General features: G+C 43.5%; 1 protein-coding gene and 2 long non-coding RNA genes across 3 annotated transcripts; 1 reads left to right on the top strand and 2 right to left on the bottom strand.

Moving 5' to 3' along the window:
- Window positions 1-8,114: 8,114 nt before the first annotated feature.
- LOC128298574 (uncharacterized) lies at window positions 8,115-10,249 on the bottom strand. Its single transcript, XR_008287270.1, has 3 exons — window positions 9,976-10,249; window positions 9,494-9,896; window positions 8,115-8,347 (listed from the first exon to the last, which is right to left on the bottom strand). It is a non-coding gene; the product is annotated as an uncharacterized LOC128298574 (long non-coding RNA).
- Window positions 10,250-10,706: 457 nt separating this feature from the next.
- LOC128298879 (uncharacterized) lies at window positions 10,707-11,357 on the bottom strand. The gene is made up of 3 exons (XR_008287282.1): window positions 11,270-11,357; window positions 11,083-11,207; window positions 10,707-10,846 (listed from the first exon to the last, which is right to left on the bottom strand). It is a non-coding gene; the product is annotated as an uncharacterized LOC128298879 (long non-coding RNA).
- Window positions 11,358-17,891: 6,534 nt separating this feature from the next.
- LOC128296894 (aminopeptidase N-like) lies at window positions 17,892-22,059 on the top strand. The gene is made up of 5 exons (XM_053032417.1): window positions 17,892-18,607; window positions 18,664-18,958; window positions 19,026-19,377; window positions 20,031-21,285; window positions 21,387-22,059. The coding sequence occupies exons 1-5, from the start codon at window positions 17,925-17,927 to the stop codon at window positions 22,015-22,017; spliced, it is 3,216 nt and encodes a 1,071-aa protein (XP_052888377.1). The 5' UTR covers window positions 17,892-17,924; the 3' UTR covers window positions 22,018-22,059.
- Window positions 22,060-22,976: the final 917 nt, after the last annotated feature.

Genomic DNA, 22,976 nt, shown 5'->3' with positions numbered 1-22,976 from the left:
TTGGGATTTCCGGCCGGCGGAAAGCGGCCGGATTTGTGGAAAAACAACAGTTGGTTTTTGCACCATGATAATGCGCCCTCCCATACGGCCATCATTTTGAGGGAGTTTTTCACAACAATTGGCACTTATATTGTTCCGAAACCGCCGTATTCACCAGATTTGGCACTAGCCGACTTCTGGCTTTCCAACAAGCTAAAACGGCCGCTTCGGGGACACCGGTTTGACACTATCGACGAGATAGAAGCCGCAGCGACGGCGGAACTAAAGACCATCCCTGCATCCGCGTTTTCCACCAGCTTCGAGGAGTGGCAGCAGAGGTGGAAGAGGTGCATTGCATCGGAAGGGGATTACTTCGAATGGAATGACCTTAATTTGGCTTAATAAAAAAACCATTTCGAAAAAAAACGGAAAGTCACTTTATTTTTCGGACACAGTAGTATATGAGTCGAACCTTTCCATTAACAGGCACATACATGTTTAGATTTCACACGGTGCCATTTTATCAGATGTGCCTGGTAATATATTTGGAAGCGGCACCAGTCTTCATTCGACAGGACTGGTACAAATTTACACCCTAACCAATCCCTCGTTGCCAGGCACAACTATCCAGGTTACGGGTAAATCAAGTTTAATAAAGTGCTCAGCTTGTGTAACGGATTATTGAAGCACAGGCGATCTGCAAAAAAAATGCCCTACTAAAAATGTTCTCGTCCTACAAACATGGACTGCAAACCCGCAACCCCAAACCCGCAAACCCGAAATATTCGGTGAAGTACAATGATCAAGAAGATGATGGCAGCCAGTTTTCTTGGCTGGTATGATTTGAACTGACGATTGTTGACTATGATTTAACCGAGCCTTTCATCCAAAAGATGTTTTCCTGAAGTTGATGGCAATATTACGTATTTTGCCTATTAGCATTTGATGGCATCTTGGCCCTTGGAACTATGCTCCACAAAATTCTGCGTCTTCAGACTCTTGGTTGTCTGGTTTGACAAAATTTGCTCTATATAAACAGAGAAGTAAACAGTAGAGCACAACAACAACAACTACTCATGAAATAGTAGTATCTGATGGTACAATTATAAAGAATTGCAGCGAATTAAGCAGTAAAACAGCATCTTAAATACCTATATAATATAAGATGCTGTAAATCATAGTATCCTTTTCTATGCTGCTACCTTTGTGGATTCAATGGTTATTTTGTAGTCTTCCTTGATTTGTATTAATCAGGATAATGAGTCCTGCACTCACTTGACACTTGGAAGCTTTGGGGCGGCCCGGTGGCACATGATGGGGGAACTGTATCACCGACCATAATTAAAATCATTTTGAATATCTTGCGAAGAATCCTGCTAGAAAACGCGCGACTACCCAAGAACATCAATTAAAAACATTCTCAAATTGCGCGTCTGTGGACGTCCTTACTTGTAAAAAACTTCCTGTTAAGGATCAAGCGGATCAGACTGAGAGCGAGAGAGAGAGAGCGAGCAGATGGAGAAGGATCGGTGATGCGACTCTCTCAGGACAGCGCGAAAGTGCGCAGCGAGTTTAGTTCCAATCCAGACCTCAAAGGGATAAGACGGGATAAGTGCTACGTTATGCGAACAAAACGAATCAGAAAATAAATAACTAATTTTTTGACAAACAAACTGAATCAAACTCTACATAAAAATTTGGTCCTTCGAACCGGATGTGACACTTCGAACTCTTACCAGTGCTTACTACCTCTTACAAAGTGTTGCATCATCTTATCGCTTACTCTTATTCAGTTCTAGCCAAGTACATCATCTTACCACTTACCCGTACCCGTTCTTATCAAGTGCATAAACAGACAATCGAACCTATTGACTATTTGGAGTGTATACGCTGTTAATTTAAACTGCAAAAATGTCGCTAATGCATACGCCAACAAATGTACCTGTTTCGGCAAGCTCGGACAAGGACAAACGGAACCCTGATGAGGGTAGCGACTCGGACGATGAGGCCTTTAAGGGATTCCCAAGTGTTGACGATTGGTCAAAAAGTGAACGTCAAATTAATCATCTTTTGCGACAATTAAAACGCGTGGAAACTAACTACGACAAAAGATGCTCAGATGTATCTGCGTTGAAATTGATTGCGGAAAAGCTAAAGGAGCTTTCGTGTGATTCCTCGTTAATATTTTCATCTATAATGGAAACTGGTGATAGTCTAGAGGTTCAAATAGCAGAAGAACGTTTCGCGGATATCGATGATCAAATATTTGATTTGAAACTAAAAGTCGAACAAAAACTGCTAACACTTTCCACAACTGACAAACCAAACCGCGTTGAATCTTCTAGTGCACAACCACGCCGAATTAAACTTCCCGAACTCAAATTACCCAGTTTTGATGGATCGATTCGAGATTGGCCATCATTTCGTGATGCATTTTGTTCTTACATAGATTTGGCAGATCATTTAACCGATCGTGACAAGCTAACCTACCTACAATCTGCAGTTACAAAAGAAGCTAAACGTTCGATTGAAAACATAAGCATAACTTCTGCCAACTACGCAATAGCCTGGAAGCTTCTAACAGATAAATATGAGAATAAATATATGCTGAGAAAGGCTTATTGTGACGCGCTATTTGAAATAGCCCCTATCAAAAAAGAGTGTCCGGAAATGCTAAACAATATGATCAACGAATTCGAGCGAAATCTTCGTATGCTTCAAAACGAGGGAGAGAATACTGAGAATTGGAGCACGCTTCTTGTTTTCCGTCTCACCTCTTTACTAGATTCATCCACGCTGCGCCAGTGGGAGTTAACGCGAAATAGCACCCATATACCTACCTACGCGGAATTGATCGAGTTTCTGCGAAACCATTGCAGGACGTTGCAATCGGTGAAAAGAGTGCCTGCCAACGCGACGGAAGAGAAGCGAACAACGCAGAACGATAAAGGAGCAGGAAAAAGGACACACACCATTCATACAACAATAGCGGATTCAACGAAATGTGTCTTTTGTACTGAACCCAAGCACTCACCCTTTACCTGCCAGTTGTTCAAAAGGTTACCTGTCGGCAAGCGGAAGGAAACAGTAAAAACAAATCGTTATGTTTCAATTGTTTTTCTCCAAACCATCGGCTAAACCAATGCAGTTCCAGCTCGTGCCGTGTGTGTGGAATGAAACATCACACAATGTTACATGAAGAGAAGGAATCGCAGCGTTTACCTGAACCTGTCCAAGGGGTTTCTGAACCATCGTCTGCTGTTTCGCATGTCTACCTGAATAAACCTACAGACCGAGCATTTGCAATACGTACCAGCATCTTACTACAAACGGCTATAGTTCAGGTATCGGATTCGGTGGGACAAACACATCCTGTACGCATCCTGCTGGATTCCGGTGCGCAGATTAACATCATATCGCAGCGGCTAGTTAACCGTCTTCGCCTAAAGCAACAAAACGGAGTGTTTCGGATTGGCGGGATTGGAAAAACTAATATCTTATCGCATCATCACGTAACTATAACAATCAAGTCTAACCATTCTGATTTCACCGCTAATCTCCAATGTCACGTGTTGCCAGAGATAACAAGTGATTTACCTTCCAGCAAAATAGACATCACATCATGGAACTTACCATCACATATAAACTTAGCTGACCCTACCTTCTTCCAACCAGGCCAAATAGATGTCCTAATGGGGATCGATTTGTTTTACAAGGTTATTGAGGAAGGGCTCATTAAACTCCCAGGCCAAAAAACTATGTTACAAAAGACCAGCCTTGGTTGGTTAGTCGCCGGACAACCTCCAAATGAAAATCCTCCAAACAAAGAAACATATCACGCTTTGCATGTATGCAAAATTGAAGAACAAATGGCGAAATTTTGGGAGTTAGAAGCGTGCCAGAGCAAAAGGGGATTGTCAGTCGAAGAAACAGATTGCGAAGATCATTTTATAAAAACATACACACGAGATTCTACGGGAAGATTTGTAGTTAGACTACCCAATAAAGGTGAAGCACTTCTTAAATTGAGTAATTTATTGCCTCCTGCAGAGAAAAGATTAATCCAGCTTCTAAATAGATTCCACAAAAATCCAAATCTAAAAAAGGCTTACACCGAATTCATTACGGAATACCTAAAACTTGGACATATGGAAGAAATAGATTTGCAATCTGACAACAAAACATCCTACTTCTTACCTCATCACAGTGTGTTACGCCCCGATAGCCTCACAACAAAATTGCGCGTAGTTTTTGACGCGTCATGTCCGTCTGATACTGGCGTATCACTAAACGACACCCTAATGCGAGCTTATGGAGCATGCATATACGAACGGACTATAACGGATGCAGACAACTGCTCAGCAAATTTACTGATATCAAAATCACGGGTGGCTCCAATAGGCAACTCAAAGAAGGAGAGGAAGCTTAGTCTACCAAGACTGGAGTTGTGTTCTGCGCATTTACTGGCTCAGCTTTATCATAAAGTACGGACTGCGCTACATGCTGATATTACATCCTACTTTTGGTCTGACTCGACCATTGTTCTTTGTTGGTTGTCATCTCCATCATCACGTTGGAAAAACTTCATCGCTAATAGAGTGTCAGACATTCAACATTTAACATCAGAAAATTGGCGTCATATTCCTGGCATTCAAAATCCTGCAGACTACATATCACGTGGAGTAAACCCTGATACCCTAAAAACATGTCATTCTTGGTGGAAAGGACCGGAATGGTTAACAAAATCATCAGACTTCTGGCCTCCTCAACCGCATACACCTGATCCACCGCCTAATAGCGAAGTGTTAGAAGAACGTGCCGTCTTAGTCAGTCAACCCATCCAGCCAAACGCGATTTTCCTGCTTTGCTCCTCTTACACCAAACTACAGCAACGTGTTGCCTGGATCCGACGCTACTTGTACAACATCAAACCCGCTAACAAAGAGAAGAAACTGAACCCATATCTAAGCCTACAAGAACTTCACGATGCAACCAGGTGTCTTGTACGCATGGCTCAAAAGGAAGCTTTTGCTGCCGAATTTAAGAGTCTGACAAAATTCGGTCAAGTCGACTCAACATCACGTTTAAAATCTTTAACCCCGTATCTGGATGATGATTTGCTACTTGTAGGAGGACGACTTCGTCATGCGGATGTGTCTGAATCACGAAAACATCCTCTTATTTTGCCAGCCAGTCATCCTCTTACCCAACTGATTGCCGAACACTATCATCATTGTGTTCTACACGCTGGACCGCAGTTGCTGATTTCTTCAATGAGGGAAAAATTTTGGCCGCTACGAGCAAGGAATTTGGCTCGACGAGTAGTTCATTCCTGCATAAGCTGCTTTCGCTGTCGACCTTCTTCCTTAGAACAACTGATGGGAGATTTACCTCGAGAACGCGTCACTCCAACTGTTGTAAATGCGTTTGTTTTGATAACGCTTACGCCCTACAACAGCCGTCTGCTGTTGTAGAGCTTCGAGAGCAGAAACGACGGTGGGACAGTGCCCACCATTATTATAGCGGCGGTTGCGATGGCGCCCTGGGAAAAAAGGGATAAATAGAGCCGAAGGACGCGCCCTCGGTCTCTTTTAACCGCGACTGTTTGCCGAAATAAAGCACTAATTTTGTGATTCTTCTGTAAACTAAGATATCGTACAGAATTAATTTTGGACTTTCGCGGCATTCTCAACACTTCACAAAATTAGTATCGTTTCACTCACTCGTTCGCGATATTTAATCGTATTTAAATCTTCACTGCGAAGTAGTACGCGTAATACGAACGGACGATACCGCGCGAAAGTAGGCACGTAAATCTTGCCATCGGGAGTTGTGTTTTTTTTTGCGAGTGAAAGCATAGTTTTGTTGCAGAATGGAAAGAGCGTCGTTGGACGAAAGCTGCGAAGAGGTTGAGGCAGAGCTGCAAGAGCAGCTAGCAAGCACATCGGCTGTTTCCCCTGGAAGGCGCCTAAGCGCCGTGGAAAAGCCATCGAAGGACGAGGACGCGGCACCAGCGAGGCAACATCGGAGCTTGGAGGCAAGGCGGAAGCGCCTTGAAATAGAGCGAAAGGAGTTTGAGCTTGAAACGGCTCGAAAGGAGTTTGAGTTCGCGAAAGCTCGAAGGGAGCTTGCTTTCCAAATGCAGGAAATCGAGCTCGAGGAAGAAATCTCCGACCGAAGCAGCCAGGTGAGTGCTTACGTGGGGAAAATGGAAGCCTGGGTACGGGATACGGACTGTATCGGAGTGACGCCGTCGGGTCGTCACCATGGCGACGATCATCGAAATGGTGGTCCGGGTCATCTACCCTTGACCCCAAGTGCAACCGCGGGTGCCTGGGCGGCACGTATGGCTCCCATATCGTTTCGATACGACGGCGAGCTGGCGGACGATGTGCAAGGTCGTCAACCCTTGACCCCAGCAACAACCCGTTGCCCCCCAGAGTACGATCGCACTTGGGCAGCGGATCAAGCGGCGGCTCAGGAACGCGAGTATGCGGAGTGGAGACGTGCGGTGGAGGATTCCATCAAGACGCACCGCGAGACCAAGCTTGGACGGCCATACAAGCTTGGGAAAATGGCAGCAGCAACGCCAATTCAAAATAAGCCGAATGTAACGGAGGAAAAGGGCCCTGCAGTTCGCGTATCACTCCTGACACCGAGCCAAGAGGCTGCACGCAAGGCGATCCCAAAAGAGCTCCCGATATTTTCCGGGACGGTCGAACAATGGCCACTTTTCATCGCGACGTACGAACGATCGACAACGCTCTGTGGGTTTAGTGACGATGAAAACCTAATTCGGCTTCAGCGGGCACTACGAGGACCAGCGTTAGATTCGGTGGATCACCTGTTATTGCTACCGAACGGTCTAGCGAACGTGATAAATATTTTACGCACGGAATATGGCCGTCCCGACCTTATAGTGGACAGTCTAATCGAGAAAGTGAGGAGGTTACCCCCTGTTAGGGCCGAACGCTTAGAGTCGCTAGCGGTGTTTGGAAAAATGGTGCGGAAGATGTGTGCCACAATAGAGGCTTCCGGGTTACGCGATTACGATTGCAACGTTACGTTGCTACGGGAGCTAGTAGCAAAGCTTCCCGCCGAACGAGGTCTAGAGTGGGCCAGGTACAAAGTTAAGCTGTCGCGGGAAACCATAGGTGAATTTGATAAATGGTTTTCCGAAATCGCTACGGCCGCGGGCGCCGCGGCAAAGACTCTCGAACGAACGATACGACCCGAAACGACACGATCACTACCGGTAAGAAAAGCACCCGCACACGTAAACGTCCATAGTGCAGTGCGAAGAACGTCTTGTGTCCTGTGCCACGATTCCTGCCGTACGCTAGCCGATTGCGCACGTTTTCTTGAATTGACGGTGCGGGAGAGACGCACACACATTCAGAGGCGTAAATTATGCTCTTCGTGCCTAGGAACGCATAGGGGCATATGTTTCGTCAGGACGCGCTGTGGTACTAACGGGTGCCAGGAAATGCACCACCAACTGTTACACAGCACAGAACAACCAGGATCGCACAGGAACACACTAATCACTCACTCACTTAACTCACATCTCGGCAACAACACTAACGCTCTTTTCCGATATGTTCCCGTTGTAGTGTATGGTGAGAAGGCGAATATAAACACCTATGCGTTTATAGATGAGGGTTCCTCAGCTACATTCGTGGATCGCGGGCTGATCGAAGAACTGGGTATAGAGGGTACTTTGAACCCCTTGTGCTTGAAGTGGACGGACGACACTGTGCGGAACGAGGCCGATTCGTTAGAGGTTGGGCTGCGGATCTCGGGGAGGCATCAAGGAGCGGTGGTATACGACCTACGACAGGTACACACCTTGCGAGATCTCTCGTTGCCAGCACAGACTCTGTCGATCGAGAAGATGGTGAAGCTGCATTCGTACCTAAAAGGAATCCCAATCTCTTCATACACGAATGTGGTACCGCGCATCCTGATAGGCGTGAACAATATTTACCTGGGGAAACCGCTACGCTGTGTTGAAGGTGGTTTCAACGAACCAATCGCCGCAAAGACAAGGCTCGGGTGGACGATGTTCGGCCCGTGCAGCGCATCCGGTCCCGTAAGTAGCACCGCATATAACAATTTTCATTTGTGTACCTGTAACGAGGAAAATAGTCAGAAGCTGGACATGGCATTAAAAGCGTACTTCTCTCTGGATTCCATTGGAGTCACCGCTTCCCGCAAACTGATACCGAAGGAAGAAGAACGCGCGGTTGAGATGCTGAATACCGGAACTAAATTGATAGGTGACCGGTATCAAACGTCCCTATTGTGGAAGTATGACGACGTGCGCCTACCATGCAATCGCGAAATGGCTCTCAAACGTTATGTGTGTCTGAAAAGGAAATGTGAAAAAGAACCGAAATTAGCGAAGGCGGTAAACGATAAGATGCGTGAATACGTTGACAAGGGATACATTCGGCGTATGTCGGCGGAGGAAATCGCGGAGCGAACGGAGAGGGATTGGTATCTCCCGATCTTTCCGGTTCTCAATCCGAACAAGCCCGGCAAGCTACGTATGGTGTTCGATGCAGCTGCGCAGGTACACGGAGTTAGCCTTAACACGTTTTTGCTCGCAGGTCCAGACCAACTGGTGGGGTTGGTTCAAGTGCTATACAAGTTCCGGGAGTATCGAGTCGCTGTAACGGGAGACATCCGCGAAATGTTCTTCCAGGTGCGCATGAATCCCGCCGACCAACGGAGTCAGATGGTTCTGTGGGACGATGGTAGAAGGTCAAGCGGAGAGCCCAGCGTCTATGCCGTCTCCGTAATGACGTTCGGGGCGGCTTGCTCACCCGCTAGTGCTCATTTCGTAAAAAACCTCAACGCGGAGAGGTTCGTGGATCGTTTCCCACGAGCAGTGCAGTGTATAAAATACGAGCATTACGTGGACGACATGCTGGCCAGCGTCGAGACCGTTGACGAGGCAGTCACTTTGGCGGAGAACGTAAGGTTCGTGCATTCGAAGGGCGGTTTCGAGATAAGAAATTGGTTGTCGAACGAGAAGGCCGTCTCACACAGGTTACGGAGCGGAGCTAACAACGATACGTCGATGGACATGTGTTCAAATCAAGGCACCGAAAAGGTACTTGGTATGTGGTGGAATACAGCTGACGACACCTTCACCTTTCGAATAAATCCGCGTATCGATGTGAAGCTACTAAAAGGTGGCAGATTACCCGCAAGGCGTGAAGTATTGAGCACACTAATGATGATTTACGATCCTTTAGGACTTATTGGCCATTTCCTAATGTTCCTCAAACTTCTCTTACAGGATCTATGGAGATCCGGTATTCACTGGGACAAACCAATTGAAGGTGAAGCTGCAAGGAAGTGGTTGAGATGGATCGGGCTACTACCAGAACTGGAGAAGGTAACCATCAGGAGGTGTTACCGAACCACAACGTCATCGAAGGCACCGAACGTACAACTGCACGTTTTCACCGACGCTAGCGAAAGTGGAATGGCTGCTGTGGCTTACCTGCGTTTCGAGGAAGACGGGATAGTAGAGTGTGCTTTAATTGGGTCCAAAACACGAGTCGCACCGCTGAAACTTTTATCCATACCAAGGTTGGAGCTTCAAGCGGCGGTGATAGGAGCACGATTCGCGGAGCACATCATCAAGACGCATCGGTTGAAGGTTACCAGGAGGGTGTTCTGGACGGACTCGCGGAACGTTGTGAGCTGGATACGATCGGACCATAGGCGATACAGCACGTTTGTCGCCTTTCGGGTGAGTGAGCTGGTCGAGACGACAGAGATTAACGAGTGGCGGTGGCTTTCCACTAAGGTCAACGTAGCGGATGACGGGACGAAGTGGCAGGGAGTTCCGGACTTAACCTCATCCAGCAGATGGTTCCGAGGGCCAGGGTTCCTGTGGGAATCTGAAGAAAAGTGGCCAATCAATAGAAATGATCCGGGTGAGACAGCAGAAGAGATACGCAAGAGCGTGTTACACCATACCGTGGTTGATGTTGTAGTCGACTTCACTCGTTTCTCACGCTGGAAGAAACTATTGAGAGCGGTCGGTTATGTTCTTCGGTATATCGGGAACACTCGGCGACGGATTAGGCAAGTGAAGAAGGTAACAGGGCCACTGACACAGGATGAACTGCTAGCTGCGGAACGGACACTCTACACGTTGGTGCAGTCGGAAGGGTTTGCTGCCGATATTAAATGCCTGCGCAGCGATGCGCGGAAGAAACATCCTTGGAAACAGGCGATTAACCGGAACAGTGTGCTCTACAAGCTTTTGCCTGAAATTGATGAAAACGGTGTACTACGTATGAGGGGACGACTGACAAATTGTGCGTTGTTAGGGGCTTCGTTTGCAAAGCCAGTTATCTTACCAAGAAGACACCCCGTCACAGATCTGATCATCAGACTTCCACGAGCGCTTTTGTCATCAGAGCCACAGAACAGTGGTGGCTCAACTCCGGATGCGGTACTATATACCGAAACTGCTAGTGGAGTTTAACCGGGTACGACGAGACTGTCAGCAGTGTAAAATACGGAACGCCGTGCCAAATCCACCCCTGATGGGGGACATTCCTCGGCAGAGGGTAGCAGTGTATCAACGGGCCTTCACGTATACCGGTCTAGATTATTTTGGACCGATACTCGTGGTTGTGGGACGTCACTCGGAGAAGCGCTGGGGAGCGCTGTTCACCTGTCTTACTACAAGGGCGGTTCACCTCGAAGTAGCTCATGCACTAACAACTGCTTCCTGTATTTTAGCTATCCGCCGGTTCATCGCAAGAAGAGGCTCGCCGAGGGAGATAATAAGCGATCGGGGTACCAACTTCGTCGGGGCGGCGAGAGAGCTCAAAGACGCCTTGAAGGAAGTAGATGAAAGCACGCTTAAGTCGAGGTTCAATAGTCCTGAGTTGAAGTGGAGCTTCAACCCGCCGGCAGCACCTCATTTCGGTGGTAGTTGGGAGCGTCTAGTCCAGTCGGTAAAGAAGATACTGTGTAGCTTCGATTTACCACGATTGCCCACGGATGAACTGTTACTGTCCACGCTAACAGAAGTTGAGATGATGGTCAATTCCAGACCACTTACATACTTACCGATCGACGATGAGCTGGACTGTCCGATAACGCCGAACCACTTATTGCTCGGTAGTGCCGATGGGAGTAAAGCAGCCGCTTTTTTCGATGATTCGCCGACTTCAATACGGTCGTTATGGGGTGCCCTGCAAACCAACGCGGATATATTCTGGAAGCGGTGGATTGCAGACTATCTACCAACACTCACCCGCAGGACGAAATGGTTCCACCCGGTGCCGCCGATCCAGGTGGGAGACGTAGTGGTAATCGCGGACGGGAATTTACCGAGGAATACCTGGCCAATGGGACGCGTTCTAGAAGTGACCCGTGCTAAAGACGGTCAGGTTAGAAGGGCAACGGTGCAAACGACATGCGGGATACTAGAAAGACCGGCAGCTAAGATAGCGGTTCTGGATGTCGGGAAACGCGAAACGAACGAGTGAGGCGCGCGCGAGATAGGGAAACCGCGTGGTTTCGTGACAGATTAGGATGCATAAGATAAACAAACAAACGTTAGAAGAGTGTAACGCCCAGGGGCGCTACACTGGTGGGGAGATTGTTGTAAATGCGTTTGTTTTGATAACGCTTACGCCCTACAACAGCCGTCTGCTGTTGTAGAGCTTCGAGAGCAGAAACGACGGTGGGACAGTGCCCACCATTATTATAGCGGCGGTTGCGATGGCGCCCTGGGAAAAAAGGGATAAATAGAGCCGAAGGACGCGCCCTCGGTCTCTTTTAACCGCGACTGTTTGCCGAAATAAAGCACTAATTTTGTGATTCTTCTGTAAACTAAGATATCGTACAGAATTAATTTTGGACTTTCGCGGCATTCTCAACACCAACAATGCCATTCTTACGCACGGGTGTGGATTTATGTGGACCGATATTTTACAAATATCCTCATCGTAAGGCGCAACCAATCAAGAGCTACATGGCCATTTTTGTATGTCTGGTTGTAAAAGCAGTGCATATTGAGTTGGTTGCAGATCTCTCAACAAACGCCTTCCTGACCGCACTTCGTCGCTTCGTGTCACGACGTGGACGACCGCAGCTCATGGAATGTGATAACGCAAAAAACTTTGTTGGAGCATCGCGAGAAATCGCACAACTGACCAAACAATTCCAAAATCAGCAGTGGCAGCAGACAGTTATAAAATCTTGTACCAACGAAGGAATTGACTTCAAGTTTATACCTCCGCGCTCTCCAAATTTTGGCGGGTTATGGGAAGCGGCTGTAAAGTCGTTCAAGACTCATCTTAAACCTACTATCGGAACCACTATACTAACGTACGAAGAGATAACCACACTGCTAACTCAAATCGAATCATGTTTAAATTCTAGGCCACTTACACCGTTATCTGCAGACCCTAATGATTTCGAAGCACTTACACCAGCACACTTTCTGATCCATAGACCACTCATGGGACTTGCAGAACCGTCTTATGAAACACTTTCTACAAATCGATTAAATCGATATCAACTAACGCAAGAATTCTTACGTCGTTTGTGGAAGCGATGGTCAACTGATTATCTGTCCGGATTACATCCCAAAACTAAATGGACTCGTCAACGAGACAACATCACCATCGGTACTATGGTTCTTGTCAAAGAAGACAATCTTCCACCACTAAAATGGTGTCACATGGAATACATGGAAAAAGAAATTGTTGTCGAGGGGAACATAGAAGGCATAGCGAAAGAAAGGAGTTTAAAGAAGAGATGTGAAATCAAAAATGCTTCACACCAAAAAAATGATCCATGGATGTGGGAAATAATGTTACCATGGAAACGTTATGCGTCGCCTCCAACTAAAATTTGTTTAGCGATTTTTGCATTGAAAAATAATGAAAAAAAATTTGGTTAAAGGTTTTGGAACTTTTCAAACACCATCATTTTTATCTATATCTGCTACTTTTCTAGTTTTTCTTAAAAATATGTGAAAGTTATGGAAAAATCAACACTGATATGTATAAAAAAACTACATTTCTTATTCTTATCCATCCAAAAAACAACAACAGAAGAACAATGTATGTATGTCAATGTTTGTAGAACAATGTATGTATCTAACACTTAAACTTTTCCTGCTATTGTTAAATACTCCAGTGTGTTACCGATCGCCACAAAGCAATGTCTTCGAATGTATCAAATTAAACCAAGTTTTGATCATTGCATTTGTGCGCTTGTCCTTTAAAATATCTTAAGAAAAAGAGTACCAATTGTTTGGCTAAAGTGTTGCCAATGCTTTACAACCGATGGTTTATAAATAAATAATAATTTAAGTACGATTAAATGCAGAAATCCACACACGCCAGTCAGTTCCAAAGAAAAGTCAGAAAATCCAAAGAGAGTGACAAAACACGTTTGCTCACTCATCATCAGTGTTTACAATATGAAAAGTGTGATAATACTCTTTTACTCACTCTTGCAGAGTGATTACAATCCAAAGAGTGATAAAACAGTTATACTCACTCCTGTGCGAGTTTCTAGTCGGCACAGAGAGTAAGAGCGAGTATAGGCGCAAGAGAGTGGTTAAAGGAGTCATAAAAACTCTTCGTGCTGATTTATACTCTTTCACTCTCTCGAAGGTTTCAAATCACTCACTCACTCTTACTCGGCGTGCACATCTCTGCACAGTACATAGGCACGTACGCCGTTGGACGCTTTGAAGGAGCGCAAACTCAACTCGGTTAAGCGGACACGCAGTACACAGGTACCTGTCGACACACGCGTTGTCGGTCGGTCGCTTTGAATGTGTTCGCCTATGTGTACATAGGCGCGTACGCTGTACGGACAAACAGCGACTTTAATTCGGCAGACGCGAGCACAGTACATAGGTACCTGTCGACACACGCGTTGTCGATCGGTCGCTTTGAATGTGTTGGTGCGTTGCAATGTCCGTATACGCGCGATGGAGGGCGTGGATCGCATACCGTGATTTTGCGTGTGTATCACGTGTGTGTTCGATTTTTTATCTCGCGTCGCATGTAGGCCAGAACGAGAGATCCGAATAAAAAATGGATGGGCGGAGTCCATTTGCTGGTTGGGTCACTTCCCAGAGGGAGAATTAGCACGACACCCCTTTCCAAAAGCAGCGTAGATAAAATCAACCAGGGGCGGCCCGGTGGCATGATGGTAGCGGAGCCGGTCTTCACACGAAAGGACCGGAAGAAAAATCCCATCTGGACTAATCCCCCGTAGCAAGGACTGACTATCCTGCTACGTGGTAAAATAAGTCGATACGGCCAGGCCGTTCTAACGAATAAAAAACAATCAACAAAGGTTTTGGATTTAATCCACATCGATATCTGCGGCCCAACGCGGACAACAACGCAGGGAGGAAAAAGGTACTTTATGAGTATGATAGATGAATATAGTCGGTTTACCCTTGTCTATTTGTTAGAGAAGAAATCTGATGCTGCTGGGAAAATTAAGGAGTACGTTCGTTTTGTGGAGTACCTCTTTGCTAGAACACCACGAACAATAAGATCCGACGGCGGAGGCGAGTATGTCAATCACATCTTACGTACTTTCTATGCAGAGGAAGGCATCAAGGCGCAGTACACAGTAGCATACTCACCTCAACAGAACAGCGTAGCACAAAGAAATAATAGATCCTTAGAGGAGATGGCACCTTGACGCAGGTCTAGACAAACGGTACTGGGGTGAAGCAGTTATGACAGCAACATATATACTGTTGTGTTGTGCACACCTGAAGTCGAGCGCAGGGCACTCACCGATAACCCGCCGTTATCGGTAAATGAGTAGCCTCGGTTTGGCGATCATCCGGATGGCCACGCAAGGACACTCTCGATCGGACCGCTCGCACACGACGGACGCTGTTTTAATCTGTGTTGTTATATCGTGTATCTGTGTATCCTGTTTTAGTTAATAAATACGGCTACGGCCCTTTTAAACGTTAAACTCTTGTGAACATAACATATACAAAATAGACTTGAAAACCGTGCGACTAATGGTTTGGTCGTAAACCAGATTTAGGTCATCTGAAAGTGTATGGTTGTCCCGCGTACGTGCATATTCCTAATGTCAAACGAGGAAAGTTCGAAAGCAAGGCACGCAAGTTAATCTTTATTGGCTGCTCAGATGAACATAAAGGTTATCGTTTCGTTAAAACAGAAACGAATAAGATTTCCATCAGCCGGGATGCTATATTCCTGGAGAGTGATGTAGTGCCTGTAAATAAAAGGAAGTCATGTGGAGGAAAATTAAAGCAAACAACTACAAGATTGCTAAAAGACACTCAAAGTAATACTTCTTCAGAGAATGTTGTGGAATACTATTTAACGTCGACCCCAATGAAACCAACAATCAGAGACGAAATGGTTACAGACTGTATGAGTGATGATAGTTTATTCTTCGACTCAATCGAAGTTGGTGAGACCGAGGATCACCTGGTCTTAGTGGTACATGAAGACATCGTGGAACCGGTAAGGCGTTCGAGTCGTGTAAATCGCGGTGAACTGCCTAGCAAGCTGAGTGGTTACGTAGCAGGTGTTGCATCGTATACCGCAGATGAACCAACAAGCTATAGGGAGGCAATTTCGAGTGCAGATCGAAATTCATGGAAACAGGCGATGGACAGTGATATTCAATCGCACCAACACAACGAGACATGGGAATTGGTACAGCTTCCCAAACGAAAAAGAGCATTTGGTAGTAAATGGGTCTTTAAGCAAAAACAAAAAGAATCGGATGTGATCGTGCGTTACAAAGCACGGATAGTAGCTCAAAGGTACAATCAACGCTACGGAGAAGACTATGATAAAGTGTATGCTCCAGTGACAAACTATGCTACTCTACGAACGTTATTAGTACTGGTTTTAAAGAAGAATATGTTTTTACAATTACAATTACAATAGGAATTTACAATTTCTGGAATATTTTGAAATGACTTGTTTAGGTGATGCGATGTTTTTCTTAGGACTAGAAGTTCAGAAGAGAAATGGCGTTTACAACATAGGTTTAACGGATTACATCAACAAACTAGTGATCAAAACCGGCAAAACCGGTGGGCTTAGCGAAGCGAAAAAGCGAAAACACCTATGGACCAAGGTTTCTTGAAAGATGTAGTAGGAAGTGAAATACTAGAAGATAGTACCAAGTATCGGTCCGTTGTAGGAGCGCTTTTGTACACAGCAGTTTGCGCACGACCTGATATTATGACATCAGCTACGATATTGGGAAGGAAATTCAGTGCTCCAACTGAAGGTGACTTGACAGCAGCTGAACGTGCCGTTAGGTATCTTTTTTTTGTTTCGTTAGAACGGCCTGGCCGTATCGACTTATTTTACCACGTAGCCGGATAGTCAGTCCTTGCTACGGAGGATTGGTCCGGATGGGATTTGGTCCGTTCGTGTGAAGACCGGCTCCGCTACCATCATGCCACCGGGCAGCTCCTAAGCTACGATATTGGGAAGGAAATTCAGTGCTCCAACTGAAGGTGACTTGACAGCAGCTGAACGTGCCGTTAGGTATCTTAAAGGTACAAAAGATTGGGTGTTGAAGCTAGGTGGTGTTAATGATGGAATCGTTTGCGAAGTTTTAGTTGCGTTTTCTGATGCAGATTGGGCAGGAGATTCCTCGTCGCGAAAGTCAACAACAAGATTAGATACATATTTCTCAGGAGGAGCAATATTCTGGACTAGTCATCAGGAGGATAATGTTACATTGTCAACTATACAGGCAGAATTTGTTGCATTAGTTGAGACCTGCCAGGAGGTATTGTGGTTGCGTCGACTTCTTCTTTCCTTCTCGACGGAAGGAAGGAAAAAGGGAGGAAATGCCTTGTGTATATGGTAAACTTAATCAAATACAAGAAACATTTTTTACTCGTTACACACTGTACCTTGTTACCATAAAATCCAGTATATCCGCCACTGAATTGAAATTAAGGTAAACCTCGAAAAACCTTGATTTTGAGTGACTTTTTGAGGTAAATGAGTGACAGAGGAGGTTTGAGAAAAAGTCTCAGCGCTCGTGGCCCGCAGCTATACAAACTAAATAGATTTCTACTGAACTTATACATTGTGACGAACCACAGTATCAGCACCAACTGCAACAACAGAACATCTTTCAAAAAAGCAATTTTAACTATAGCCATCCGAAGCAGCAATTCCCTGAATCAGTTCCTCGTCCAGCACAAGAAGTTTCCGTGCTCATACCGCGATACATATACATGTAATACTTTATAACTAACAGTTAATAAAGAAATACACAGCCAAACACAACCAATAGGTTACAACATCATGCAGCATCAACAGTTAAAGCAATATATCGTAAAAAAATGGTTAATAAAATTTGCTCAATACAGCATAAATTCGGAAACAAGATTTCCCCAAGAATTCATTTCCTCTCCTCTTCTTCTTATGTTTAGATCTATTTTAAATATTCGGGCGTTAATGATGAACACCATTAGTTAGTTAGACCATTAGTTAGTCTTAGCGAGGTATATTTGAAGCATGAAGAATCATTTATGTAATACAAAGAGTCATTTATAAGAATACCTGATACTATGAATCTTCCACTTTATCTTCACCGTAACCAGGCCTAACCTTTTATTTGTTTTGTATGTACGTCAATATCATAAATGCTTGACATATGAATGGCAATCATTATTACGTTGTTAATAAACAATCTCCAATCGTTGAACACAATCAAATATTGATAATGGTATGCTTTATCTTGCCGGTACTCTGTTTGAGAATAGTATTGCAGAAGCCACTTCAATTTTAATTCCACTAGACATGTTTGAAAAGATAATGGCAACGAAGATATCATCACAAAGTGACTAAAGAATTTTTTCGTTCAATAGAAATCAGTACTTGTTTAGTTATTCATCAGAAAGGATGAAGTGGCATGGGCGTAAAAGTGTAAACGGCAATGCCTCTGTGCAAATAGTGTTAAAAGTTATCATTGTTTTAATATCGGTCAACTGTTCCAAAGCTCAAAACCAGGATACAAACTATCGTTTGTCAAACCAAACCTATCCACTTAGGTATAATATTGAGCTAACAACACGCATCCACGATAATACCATCGGTGACAATCGATTCCATTTCGATGGTAAAGTGACTATACAGCTAATGGCAACTGGCGATGCAGATACAACAACGAATGAGATAACAGTCAACTATCGTCAGATTAATATAACCCATGTTAAACTGTGGTACATTATGCAGAATGACTGGGAAAACATAATTATAGATGACGCTACAAGTTTTGCCATTGATCCTGTACGAGAATTCGTTACAATTCATTCGCCACAACCGTTAAATGGAATTTATTTCTTGGAATTAAAATATAACGGTATATTGCGAGAAGATAATGGTGGGTTCTACAGATCTTCTTACCGCGATTACAACGGCAACGTAAAATGGCTTGCAACAACCCAGTTTTCTCCTACAGATGCACGGCACGCATTTCCTTGCTATGATGAACCCGGAATAAGGGCTCCAATAGCATTGCGTGTCATTCATGGCAAGGAATATTCTGTTCTCTCAAACGTAATGCCAATTGACGTACGAGAAAGGTAATTTTATTAGGTATTTGTTCAATATGTGATCCTAATCCAATAAAAATTTGTAGTATTTGGGAAGGAATGGCAATTACAACATTTCCCGACACGCCAAAGATGCCGTCATACTTGCTAGGAATTATAGTAAGTGATTTCACAGAAGTGACTGAGCCAAATTTTCCTCGGCAATTGGCATATGTTCGCCCGACGGCCTTAAGTGTGCCGGTAGCTAACTTCATAATTGAAGCTGGATTTAAAATACTGGCTGCACTTGAGGATTTCTTACAGGTCTCGTACATACTGCCGAAACTCTCCCATGTGGCCATTCCCGATTTTTCTCCAGGAGCCATGGAAAATTATGGCATAGTAATTATTATACTTACTACGAGTGAATATTTCATTTTATTTATAATAATTAATTCGTCCATTTCAGATAACATACAAAGAAGAAAATTTTATGTTTCATCCGGAAACTTATCCAATGAAACAGAAAAAAAAAATAGCTACAATTGTTGCACACGAAATAGGACACCACTATTTTGGTAACTACGTATCTCCCGCCTGGTGGAGTTATCTATGGATGAAGGAAGGATTTGCTCGATTTTTTGAGTACACAGCAGCACAAATGGTGTTTCCGGAAATGAATATAGGAAAAATGTACACCATTGACAAAACGCACAATGTTTTCCAAATAGATTCACTTAGTTCATCCAGACCCATGACATATTACGTGAATACACAGAGTGAGATAAGCAACATATTCGACGATATTGCCTACGATAAAGGTGAGTCAAACATGCTAGTTCAAGATATAAAATGCAGTGAGTTTGTTCAATGAATTTTCGCTCTTTTATACATAAGTAGAATTTTTCAGTAGAACCAACGCGTTAAAGCAGGGTTCGGCCTTTCACGAAAAGCGCCGGACACTAGACAACAAAATATTGGTTGGGAAAAGAAGAGCAAAGATATTTTGTTAAATAATGTAGATAAATATGACACATATGTTGTCAATGATGAATCACATATATAAATTGGTAGTGTGGCGGTGAAAACATCGTTTGTTGTTTGTAAGGTTTGTTGTTATTGGCGTGCCGGATTTGACCCGCGAGCCGCACTTGGCCGACCACTGTCGCAAAGGATTATACATAATTTATAATCATTCAATGTTACAACCCAAATAACCGAAACGGATTTCAATACGTGACTCTTGTAGTATTAGATTGTAGAACACATGATCTTTATTTTTTTTTAATTTGAATCAAATATATGATGATATTTGACGTATCGCGATTATTAATCTTTATCTACTGTTAAATGGGAGTAATAACGTCTTTATTGTTTTTTCTTTTCCTCTTTATTGTTTTTTTTTCTACATTAATAATCAAAATATATAAACATGTTCGTATCGATTACATATGACATTCTCTTTCATTACCAGGCGGAGCAGTCCTGTTAATGTTCTACTACGCATTTGGAAAAGAACCATTTCGTAATGCGATGATAAACTACCTTAACGCCAATGCTCTACAAACTGGTACTCCGGAAAAGTTTGCTGCAGCTATGCAACTAACAATATTTGATTCAGTAACATCTGATAATCTTCTGTTCAACGCATCATCACTTCTCCAGTCATGGACAGAACAAGCTGGATATCCAATACTACACATTTCTAGATTCGATGACGATTGTTCATTACGAATTGAACAACAAAGATATCTGTTGAAAAGCAACGATACAAGCAATTCGATTGCACAATGGATTATACCATACAATTTTGCAACTGAAAAAAATCCGAGTTTCGAGAACACAAGCTATACAGGTTGGATTACGGAGCAGAGTCATACAATCAAACCTACGAACGATTTGAGTTGGACATGTGACGAATGGATTGTATTTAACAAACAACAGACAAGTTACTATCGCATAAACTATGATACTGATCTGTGGCACTTGATCTCAACAGCTCTTGTACGAAACAGTACAGTAATTCATGAAAATAACCGAGCGCAACTCATAGATGATGCATTGAATAACGCACGCTCTGGAAGATTGCGGTATAATGTTCCGTTGCAATTGTTGCGCTACCTGTCAAATGAAATTGATTACATCCCTTGGGCAGCTACTGATCGCAATCTTGCGTTACTAAATGTTCTTATGAGAGGTACAGATACGTACGATATATGGCTAAAGTATTGTTTAGAATTCGTCGAACCAACCTACATTCGCATGGGAATGACGTCTCTTGAGCAAGATACATTAGCGCAACGATTGACACGAGAAATAGTGGTGAATTGGGCTTGCAAAGTTGGTTCCCAAAGTTGTCTGAATCATACAGCATTTCTTGTAAAAGAAATAGCTGAAAATCGATTAATAGATGCAGATCCCGATCTACGTGAACCTATCTTTTGCAATGGATTGCGGAATGCATCACTAACAGTATTTGATTCTATTTGGCAACGCATGCAAGCTTCTCAAGATCAGTCATACAGATCGGAACTCATTCGCTCACTTGGTTGCGTGGAAAAAGAATCACTAGTTAACAAATATCTCGACAGTACGATTTCTTTTAACGGTAGCAATTACTTTAACCAAGAACGTGAGCGTGTGTTTATGGCAGTTTACAAAAACGGAGATTTGAGTATGAAAATAGCGATGAAATTCTTACTAGTAAACATGGATCAAGTTAACTTGCTGTAAGTATATAGAAAATTTCCACTACATTTTGCTCAGAAAATAGTTTTACGTAGGGTCTACAAACGTTAATACTCAACCTACTTTTTATTGTATTTCTCAGCTATAACAAGGGCAATTTTGGCGGTCGAGCAATCAGTTCTATTGTGCGTAACATGGCGCAGCATATCACCAACGAAGGCATGCACACACAATTACAGGACTTAATGGAAAAATTACTAGAAAAGGGACTTTTGCGAGCATCTGATATGTTACAGGCCTTGGAATACTCAAGTGAAAATTTAATGTGGATTCATGAAAGAGGTGCTCAAATTTCAACTTGGTTAGAAGAGCAATATCCTGCTCAAAGTCAATCTCCTACAGTAATAACAACGACATTGAAAGATTCCCCAACTGTTACTACAATACAAACAACGGGAATGACTCCAACCGATACTCCAACAACGAACGTTACTTCAAACGCTGCGTTTGAAACGTTCACCTCATTATATATTACGATGTCTGCTTACATGTCGACTTCTAGCATCACATCCATGATTGATCCATTACAAACTAATAATTCAACTAAAGACGATACTTTTACGAATCATTCAACGCCATCAATGAATTTGATAACGTCCACTGAAGATTATGATAACAACAATTCAGTTCGTCTAGTATGTGGAGTATTGCAGCAAAAAGGATCTATATTGATAATCGCATTCATTGTCAAACTGTCTGCTAGAATATTATAATTTCCAGTGTGTTAGTAATCAAACGGTAAAATAGTCTCGCACATGAAGTATTTTATAGCTCCCTTAAAATTTCCATTCACCAAATAAATACCTCTATTAGCAATTGGAGTTTTATTGTTCATTTTTTGACTCGTTTATTTTGTCTTCATATCTTTTATCCTATCCCGCTAATACATATATTCTTTTCTCTCTTTTATTATAACTCCCTATCCTCTTCTCCCTATACCTCATAATCCCTACAATCTACCTCCCAATCCTCTACTCTTCAGTACTGAATAATTCGTTACTAATGTTATGTAAAAAATACTATAAAAATATAAGAGAAGAAAAAAAATCGAAGAATCCTACATTGTGGAACAAAACATTACAGGAATCTAATATAACTCCATATCGTCTAACCAGACTGGTTTACGAGACTGGCGTTGTGGCTTCTCCATCCCTATCCTATTACTTGAACATGGAACAGGCGATAGATCTAATAGCTCTTCGTTATCTTGGGTATTTTCATCTGTTCTTAAGTCATGCCATTGTGCACTGTTAGGAATTAATTTCACATCTCGCACATTCCTTGAGAATTGAGTCCCATTTTCACCACGAATCACTACTTTTGCACCCTCCCTCGCTAATACTGTGAATGATTCTTTAGAGAATGAAGGATCTGTCTTCGTCTTCTGTGGTATATAGACTACAACCTTGTCGCCTACCTTAATGGAGCTTTCTTTAGCGCCTCGACGTTCATCCGCATATTTCTTACTAACCAGCTTAGCATGAGAATCGTCTTCTCGCACAACTGCTCTATCAAGGTCTCTGCTAGCATCCCATAAACTATGAAAAGTGCCCCTGTAACGCCATCCGACAACAATCTCAAAAGGAGTAATGTCTAACCTTGCGATGTTTGCGGGTGTTATGCAAATGTACATATTCCTCGAGAGCTACACGCCAGTTTCGTTTGTCGATTT

This window comes from Anopheles moucheti, chromosome 2 (genome assembly GCF_943734755.1).
Source record: "Anopheles moucheti chromosome 2, idAnoMoucSN_F20_07, whole genome shotgun sequence".
NCBI lineage: Eukaryota > Metazoa > Arthropoda > Insecta > Diptera > Culicidae > Anopheles > Anopheles moucheti.
This window is presented reverse-complemented; position numbering and strand designations above follow the sequence as displayed.